This window comes from Miscanthus floridulus, chromosome 4, assembly GCF_019320115.1.
Source record: "Miscanthus floridulus cultivar M001 chromosome 4, ASM1932011v1, whole genome shotgun sequence".
Lineage (NCBI taxonomy): Eukaryota > Viridiplantae > Streptophyta > Magnoliopsida > Poales > Poaceae > Miscanthus > Miscanthus floridulus.
This window is the reverse complement of record NC_089583.1, coordinates 100,935,023-100,944,266: the sequence shown is the minus strand read 5'-3', so window position 1 is coordinate 100,944,266 and position 9,244 is coordinate 100,935,023. Positions and strand designations below refer to the sequence as shown.

General features: G+C 55.4%; 1 protein-coding gene across 2 annotated transcripts; it reads left to right on the top strand.

Moving 5' to 3' along the window:
- On the top strand, window positions 1–8,045 carry LOC136550152 (probable amidase At4g34880). Of its 2 annotated transcripts, none has more exons than XM_066541642.1 (7): window positions 1–186; window positions 306–336; window positions 424–985; window positions 1,057–1,271; window positions 6,714–6,950; window positions 7,062–7,251; window positions 7,368–8,045. In XM_066541642.1, exons 3-7 carry the CDS (start codon window positions 485–487, stop codon window positions 7,722–7,724), a joined length of 1,500 nt encoding a protein of 499 aa, XP_066397739.1. In that variant the 5' UTR covers window positions 1–186; window positions 306–336; window positions 424–484; the 3' UTR covers window positions 7,725–8,045. The 2 variants fall into 2 exon arrangements, with proteins under 2 accessions (XP_066397739.1, XP_066397738.1); XM_066541641.1 differs by having other exon boundaries at window positions 302–336.
- Window positions 8,046–9,244: the final 1,199 nt, after the last annotated feature.

Below are 9,244 nucleotides of genomic sequence, written 5' to 3'. Positions count from 1 at the left end.
TTGGGACTCGCGCATCTCTCTTCGCCTCCGACACGACCGCTTCGTCTTCGCTTCATCGTTTTCGTCTCTCACCGAGCATATTTCGCCCGCGGCGACTGCAGTTCCCCGAGGCGACTCGAGGATTGCACTGCAGTTTCCGCTGGCGACCTAGATCTAGGCGGAACACAGGGGCCGCCATGCTCACCTGTAAGTTGGATCCACCCCGACGCTTGCACCGCACGCGATTCGATTTGGATTTGTTGCCTGCCTAACTCAAAGCTCTTCCGATTCCATGGTTCGCTGGGTGCGCCGTCCACTGAAGGTAGCCTAGGCAGCGATGCGGCGGTGGACACGCCGGTGCGTTAGCCGTTTCCAAATAATATACTTTTTTTTTCTACAAGTTCAGTGAAAATATAAAAAGGTTACTTAAAATAATTTATTCAGACGGGCAGAGACCGGACGACAGTATAGCTAGACCTGCGCCTCCGGGTCCTTCGCCGCTGTCATGGGAATGTCCCTGGCGTCCGCTGCCGGCAGCAGCTGCAGCTCCAGCGGCAAGCAGTTCGAGTTCGAGGAGGCCACCGTGGATGCCATCCATCTGGGCTTCAAGAACGGCAGCCTCACGTCGACGGCGCTCGTCCGGTTCTACCTGGACCAGATCGCCCGCCTCAACCCGCTGCTCCACGCCGTCATCGAGGTCAACCCGGAGGACGCGCTCGAGCAGGCGGCGCGCGCCGACGCGGAGCGCTCGGCCTCCCGCGGCCGCTGCGCCGTCGGCCTCCACGGCATCCCCGTCCTGCTCAAGGACAACATCGCCACGCGCGACCGGCTCAACACCACGGCCGGCTCCCTGGCGCTGCTCGGCTCCGTGGTCAGGCGCGACGCCGGCGTGGTGACCCGCCTCCGCCGCGCCGGCGCCGTCATCCTCGGCAAGGCCAACCCCTCCGAGTGGTCCAACTTCCGCCCCGTCAATTCCGGCTGGAGCGCCCGCGGCGGCCAGACGCTGGTATTGTTATCGTTCAAAACTTCCCATCGATCTACAGTATATAGTGATCTGCTCTATGCGTGAAATTACAGAATCCATATGTTCTATCGGCAAGCCCGTGCGGGTCGAGCGCCGGGCCTGGCGTTGCGGCGGCAGCCAACATGGCAGCAGTGACACTGGGATCGGAGACGGACGGCTCCATCCTCTGTCCATCGTCGCGCAACTCTGTGGTTGGGATCAAACCAACTGTCGGGTTAACTAGCCGATCTGGTGTCATCCCCATCATGCCTCTTCAAGACACGATTGGGTAAGGTCGTGAGGAACAGAAATACGCACCGTGTTGGCTGCCAGAGGGCAGCTTGGCCAACAGGCCGCTTGGATTGTATTGCAAAAATGACTTAGAGATACAAAGATGCTAACCACTGCATATATAGGCAAGTGGTGTACCTACTCCTTAGCATATTCTAACTGTATAAAGCAGATGCTATGATTCCTACTTGGTTGCCAAGGCACCATGATCAACTTGGTTGCCAAGGAAACACATTACAGAGAATAGTAAATATCTTATAGCAGGTAACATGAAAAACAAGAACACTAGGCTAACTACTGACAATTCTCCCCTTTAGCCTTGTGGTCCTTGGAAGTGATATGCTTGAGCCCAATTCTTCCCCTCATCTCTTCAAATTTTGATCTTCCAAGAGACTTGGTTAGAATGTCAGCCAGCTGATTAGTGGTGGATATGTGATCAGCCTTGATACTTCCATCTTCCAAGCAGTTTCTAATGAAATGGTACTTGATTCTGATGTGTTTACTGCGCTCATGAAAGACTGGATTCTTGGCTAGAGCAAGTGCAGACTTACTGTCAACCTTCAGTTCAACCACTTCCACATTCCTTCCAAGGAGGTCTGCTAGCAACCTGGATAGCCAAATAGCTTGTTTTGCAGCTGTGGTAGTGGCAATGTACTCAGCTTCACAACTAGATAGAGCTACCACCTTCTGCTTCACAGACTGCCAGCATACAAGATTGCTTCCCAGGAAGAACAGAGTGCCACTAGTGCTTTTGCTGGTGTCAATGTCCCCAGCCAAGTCACTGTCACAGTATCCAACAAACCTTGCTCTCCCTGGAGCTTTAGTGTAGTGAAGTCCGAATTCCAGAGTACCAGCCACATATCTCAGGATGCGCTTGATGGCAGCTTGGTGCTCTGCTGTTGGTCTTTCCATGAACCGACTGACAAAGCCAACTGAGAAGGCTAAGTCAGGTCTTGTGTGGACCAAGTATCGCAGGCTGCCCACCAATCTTCTGTATTGGGTAGGATCAACTTCTTCAGCCGTGCTCTGCCTGCTCAACCTCAGCCGCTCCTCCATTGGTGTATGGGCAGGGTTGCAGGCATCCATGCCTCCTAGCTCAAGGATCCTCTTGGCATAATGGGTCTGCCTCAGAGTGATCCCAGCTGAATCTTGATGTACTTCGACTCCCAGGTAGAAAGACAGAAGGCCGAGGTCGCTCATGTCGAAGACCTTCTTCATCTGAGCCTTGAAACCTTCTATGGCTTGAGTGCTGGCACCGGTGATGATCAAATCATCAACATAGACACCGATCAGCAGCAGCTCCTCCCCTGTTCCTCGCCTGTACATCGCAGCTTCATGGTCGCTTTGCTGGAAACCCATCTCCTTGAGGGTGGCATCCAGCTTGGCGTTCCAAGCTCGAGGAGCCTGCCGCAGGCCATACAGAGCCTTGCGCAGACGGTACACCATCTTCTCCTTCCCGGCGACGGTGAAGCCAGACGGCTGCTTCACATACACCTCCTCCTTGAGGTCGCCGTTGAGGAAAGCAGATTTGACGTCCATGTGGTGGACGCGCCATCCTTCTTGGGCTGCCAGCGCGAGGAGAACTCGGACGGATTCCATGCGCGCCACGGGAGCAAACGCGTCGTCGAAGTCGATCCCTTCCTGCTGGACGAAGCCCCGCGCCACCAAACGCGCCTTGTACTTGGTCACTGCGCCCCGCTCGTCCTTCTTGAGCTTGTAGACCCACTTCAGAGTGATGGGCCGATGACCGGGAGGAAGCTCCACAAGTTCCCAAGTGCAGTTCTGCTCAACTGCCTTGATCTCCTGCTCCATGGCGGCCTGCCAGGCAGGATCGCCTTCAGCCTCCGTGAAGTTGGCTGGCTCGCCGGCGTGCGTGAGATGAAGCTCGGCGAAGAGACGTGAAGCCGGCAGCGGTGTGGGTGCGTCCCCGATGATGTTGGGCATGGTACGGTACCGCAGCTGCTCGCCACCGTAGGAGGCATCAAGGCGATCGTCGTCGTCCTCGAGCGGTGATGCGAACTCAACTGGGTCCGCCTGCTCTGTTTCTGCTGCTGGTGAAGCAGAGGAAGCTGGTGAAGCAGAGGAAGCTTGTGGATCATGCTCCCCTGGAGCTGGTGACGGCGTGTGCGGCGGGGCTCCGTCTGTGTCGACTCCCCAGAACTCGATGTCGAAGTCACTGGAGGCGGAAGCAGACGTCCCGGCGGCCGAATTGGACCAATTCCAGCCGCGCCCTTCATCAAACACCACGTCGCGGCTCACCTTCACGCGTCCCGTCACCGGATCGAGGACCCGATAGGCCTTGGCGCCCTCGGCGTAGCCGATGAAGACCCCAGCCTTGCCGCGGTCGTCGAGCTTGCGCAGGTGTCCGAGCTCCCTTGTGTAGGCGACGCAGCCGAATGTACGCAGGTAGCTCACCGCCGGCGCTCGTCCATGCCAGGCTTCATGGGGGGTCTTGCCTTGCAAGCTTCTTGTCGGCGCGCGGTTGAGCAGATGCACCGCCGTCATTACCGCCTCCCCCCAGAATTTGGCCGGCATGGACCTCTGCTTCAGAAGCGCGCGCGCGGTCGCCACGACCGTCTGATTGCGCCGTTCCACAACACCGTTTTGCTGCGGTGAGTGTGGTGCAGAGTAGTGCCGCTTGACTCCTTCGGCGGCGAAGTACTGCGCCAGCTCGCCGACGGTGAACTCTCCTCCATTGTCGGTCCGCAGTACCTTGAGCTCACGGCCAGTCTCCTTCTCTGCTTCGGCCTTCACCCGCTTCACGGCATCCGCAGCAGCATCCTTGGTCGGCAGAAGCACCGCCCACATGAAGCGGGTGGCGTCGTCCACCATCAGCAAGAAGTAGCGGCGCCCTCCTGGCGTCGCCGGCGTCACCGGCCCACATAGGTCGCCGTGGACGAGGTCCAAGGGCGCCTGCGCGCGGTACTGCGCCTGCTGCGGAAATGGCTTGCGGCGGAGCTTGGTAGTGACGCAGGTGTCGCAGACTTGCTCCGCATGCTTGATCACCGGCATCCCCCTCACCATCTCCTTCTTGCCGAGCTGGTGCAGCGCCTCGAAGCTGAGATGCCCGTAGCGCTCATGCCACCTCCATGACTCGTCCTCTTTCGTGGCGGCAAGACATACCGGCCGCGCGGCCTCCAAGTGCAGGACGTACAGCCGACTGGGCCCGCGATGTACCTTGGCGAGAAGACGACTACGCCGGTCCCAGATACGGAGCACTCCATGATCAATCTCCACCCTGGAGCCTCCTTCGTCGAGCTGCCCCAAACTCATGATCGAGTTCCGGAGCGCTGGGATGTAGAAGACGCCGTGGAGGACGCGCTGATCTCCGTTTTTGGCCTGGAAGACGATGGAGCCGGTCCCCTTGATTTCCACTCGAGACGAGTCGCCGAACCGCACCGTGCCGCGCGCCGTGGTGTCGAGCTCGGCGAAGAGCTCCCGGCGGCCGGTCATGTGATGCGTGGCCCCGCTGTCGAGGTACCATCCGTCGAGCGCCTCCTCGTTGGCGCTGGTGTTGAGGAAGACTCGCGCGCGCGGCTCGTTGATGTCGAGGGAGACCGTGGCCTTGGAGCAGACGGCTTCGTCCTTCTCGTCAAGCTTGAGGAAGCCGTGGGCGAAAAACAGAGCACCATCATCGTCCTCTGCTTCTGCGACGTGAGCAGCACCGCCACGCCCTCCACCGCGCCTTCCTCCTCGATCACCTCCAACACGGTAGCCTCCTCCGCGTTGGTTGCCACCGCCACCACCGCGGTCACCACCACCACGGCGCGGCTGGCGGCAGTCGCGCGCCCAGTGGCCGCGATCACCACAGTTGAGGCAGGTGTCGTCGTTTACCCCGCGATCGTCGCCACCGCGATTTCCCTTCCCGCGCTGCTTCTTGCCGCCGCGTGGACGACGTCGTGGTTCCTTGCCCGACGCGGAAACGGCAGCCTCCTCCTTCTCCTTGGCTCGCCACTGCTCCTTTGTCAGCAGCAGTCCACCGATGGCGGCCGGTTCCGCGTCCAACGCCTCCATGTCGTCCACCGTCTTCAAGCGTCCAGATACCTCCTCGATGGTGAGGTCCTGGAAGTCCAGAAGCGTCTCGATGGCGATCCGGAGCTGAGCGTACTTTGGCGGCACGGCGCGCAGGAGTCTCTCCACCGCGCGCTCTTCATCGATGTCGTTGTCGCCGTGGAGAAGAAGCTGCTGCTTCAGGGCCATCAAGCGAAGGGTGAAGTCCTCGATCTGCTCTCCTGGACGAAAGGCGAGCTTCTCCCAGTCGCTGCGGAGTCGCTGGAGCGTGGCGCGGCGCACTCGATCGACTCCGATTCGCGCGGCGGCGATGGAGTCCCAGGCCTCCTTGGCCGATCCCTTCTCGGACAGCGGCATCTGCATCTCCTGTGGTACGGCGGCGATGATCGCCTCCACCGTGCGCCTGTCCTCATGGTATGGCAGGTCCTGGTACTCGATCGCATCCCAGAGTTGCCGCGCCTGGAGCTTCAGCTTCATGATCGAGGCCCACTCATGGTAATTTGTCTTGTTGAGCATCGGCCAGGTGGAACTTGCGCCAGAGTCCTTGTACACGGTCTGGATCACCGGCGAGCGGCCCCTGGCCCGTCCGCGGCGGCGATCCTGATCCCGATCGGGCGACCGCGTCTGCCTGCGCTCGCGCTCCGGACTCCTCCGCGGAAACGGGCGGCGATCACGCGGCGGATCCTCCTCCACCAACTCTCGACGCAGAGCCGCGGCCGTGGCGGCTGCGTTCCGAGCTGCTGCTGCTGCGGCCTCCGCGGCCTGCTGCGCCTGCGCGGCTGCGGCCTCTGCCGCGGCCAGACGCTGCGCCCGGTGCTCGGCGGCGGCGGCTGCTGCTGCTGCTCTCTCTGCGGAGGTGGCCATGCTCTTCCCTATCTCTCAACCGGCTCTAGATACCAATTGTTGGCTGCCAGAGGGCAGCTTGGCCAACAGGCCGCTTGGATTGTATTGCAAAAATGACTTAGAGATACAAAGATGCTAACCACTGCATATATAGGCAAGTGGTGTACCTACTCCTTAGCATATTCTAACTGCATAAAGCAGATGCTATGATTCCTACTTGGTTGCCAAGGCACCATGATCAACTTGGTTGCCAAGGAAACACATTACAGAGAATAGTAAATATCTTATAGCAGGTAACATGAAAAACAAGAACACTAGGCTAACTACTGACACACCGGTTATATATTTGTGAACTCAAAAGTGCTGCTTTGGACACACACACAACTTAGTGTCGGCTGAAAAGTATCATCGACTAATTTGTTGCGAGAGGAAAAACACCGTTCCTTTGCTGAAAAAGTACGGTTCATAAGAGAAGCGAACATGGCCTGTTAAGCTTGAAGCACTGATTTCTAGTTCAATGCAGAATTGTATATATGTAATAAGTTGTAAACAATAACGGTAATTTGACTTGTGTTTGTCATTGCAGACCAATGTGTCGGACAGTATCCGATGCCGTCTATGTGTTGGACGTCATCGTCGGGTATGATGAGTTTGATGCCGAAGCCACCGGAGCGGCGTCCAAGTACATCCCGCAAGGGGGTTACACACAGTTCCTGAGGATCCATGGATTGAGGGGTAAGAGAATCGGTGTCCCTGATGTGTTTTTTGAAGGATACGATGACATGCAAATGGCGGTTTATGAGAAGCATCTCGATACAATGAGGTACTCCTTCCAGCTGTGTTAATACATGGCGGTGTCTCGCAGCAAAACTATACTAACAATAGGCCAACTGTTAATACTCTATTGATTAACTTCGTCTACTCTTCTTGGAAGGCAACAAGGCACTGTCGTGATCAAGGATCTTGACATTGCAACAAATTTCACTGACCTATATGAGCAAGAGACTCTGCTCATGGCTGCAGAGTTCAAGTTAAGCATCAATGCTTATTTGTCAGACCTACTGCACTCTCCAGTCCGCTCCCTCGCACAAGTCATAGCATTCAACGAAGCGCATCCTGTAGAGGTAAACCAAATACTATTTCCGCCTTCCACTTTACAGAATCAACATGAGCGATTCCAGTTAATTTTCAAGATATATATGATCAGATGATGCTATTTCCTGTTGTGTTGGTGTTGCAGGAGAGACTCAAAGATTTTGGGCAGCCAGACCTGATTGCCGCGGAGAAAACCAATGGCATTGGCACCAGGGAGAGAGCTGCCATCCAGCGGCTCAAGGAGATATCCACCAATGGGTTGGAGAAGCTGATGAAGGAACACCAGCTGGATGCAATCGTGGCGCCCAACAGCGACGCCTCCTCTGTTCTCGCCGTCGGGGGCCATCCGGGCATCGCCGTGCCGGCGGGGTACGACGGGCAGGGAGTCCCCTTTGCGATATGCTTTGGTGGGCTCAAGGGCTACGAGCCAAGGTTGATTGAGATCGCTTATGCGTTCGAGCAAGCTACAAAAGTCAGAAGACCGCCTAGTTTCAAGAGGTAGGTAACTAGCATGATGACACGCCATAAGGAATTTAACGAAAATAATTTCAATGGAAATAAGCACCTTAAAACTCTTTGGGGTGTTATTATTTGAGGAATCGCTTGGTATATAATAGAATGGTTTATTGTGAGACCATCTCATATTTCTTTGTTGGATAAAAGCATCTATCACTATTAAGAGATAGCTAACTAGCATGATGGCACGTCATAAGGAATTTAATGGAAATAATTCCAGTGCAAATAAGCACCTTGAAAAACTTTTTGGAATGTTTTTATGTGAGCAATCACTTGATATACAAAAGAATGATTCATTGTGAGACCATCTCATAACTTTTGGTTGGATAAACCCATATATCGTCATTAAGGCAATCATGTGCATGTCAGAGATGAAGTGACCATGGATAGGCACATTTCATTCTCCAAACCAAAACATACAAGTAGTACGAAGGCAATGGTGCCAGTGGTGGAGCCAGGAATTTGCGGCTGGGTATGCCACATGTATAAAATTTCGAAGCAAGACGATAAGTTATAATGGCCAAAACAAATCCATAATAATAACCAAAGTACAAGTTCGAAACATAGATAAATCATCATTCCGCATTGGCACAAGTTGGGGAGCTTCACCATCATTCTGTGCTGGCACAAGTGCTAACGGCATATCGCTCCATTACTCTCAATCTCAACAGAATGAGCATTTGGTGTGGATGTGGAGGGTTTTTTCCCTTTGCCTTTGCCTCTGCAGCTTTCTCCCACAATGCAACACCCTTCTTCTTCATCTACATTACAAAAATTAAGAATACAACCAAGAGAATTAGAAAAAGATATTTTCATTAGCTCACTGAACCACTGAGGAGTGGATCTAGGCTCAGGGGTGTTCTGCATCTTCTCTGCTCACCTTGTTTGAAGTCGCCGAGCGCCGAGGCCAAGGGTGAGGGCCCCGGTCGCCGGAAGGTGCTACAGAAGGGGCGCCGCTGCCGCCAGTGGCCGGCTCCTTCGCACTGGGACCTGGGAGGAGGCAACCGCAGCAGGGGAAAGGGCAGGGCCGCAGGGGGCGACCGGGAGAGCCGACGAGGTGGAGGGCAGAGGGCGAGTCGACCGGAGTGGGGGAGGTGGTGAGGTGCTGCCCGACGGCGCCGGTCGTCGGAGTGTGGGAGGTGCTCCATGCTCATGCTGCGGCCAGGCGATGGAGTCACGCAAAATATATTATGGGCTTCCTTCGTGGGCCGCAGGAAATGGCTGTTCTATTGGGCCTACGAGGGAATGTAATAAGATACGTATAAGCATGCGTATTAGTGTGTATATATACATATTAATTTTGTCTCCCAAATCTTGGGTATGCCTTGGCATACAGGGGCATACCCCTGCCGCCGCCCATGAATGGTGCCGATGGAACAATCAATTTCTCAAACCAAATGCCCCATTAATATATATTGTTACATATAATTTCTTCTGTGCTATTGAATAAACTTTAAATCCTTGACATGCCACTCTGTCGAGGCATCATGCTCCACCTGTTATAAA

What these genes read in the sequence shown, in the direction of transcription:
- LOC136550152 (XM_066541642.1), top strand. Translation starts at nt 485, where the DNA reads ATGGGAATGTCCCTGGCGTCCGCTGCCGGCAGCAGCTGCAGCTCCAGC. An exon ending in AAGCATCTCGATACAATGAG is followed by an intron (nt 6,951 to 7,061) that starts GTACTCCTTCCA and finishes TCTTCTTGGAAG; the next exon opens with GCAACAAGGCACTGTCGTGA. An exon ending in ACGAAGCGCATCCTGTAGAG is followed by an intron (nt 7,252 to 7,367) that starts GTAAACCAAATA and finishes TTGGTGTTGCAG; the next exon opens with GAGAGACTCAAAGATTTTGG.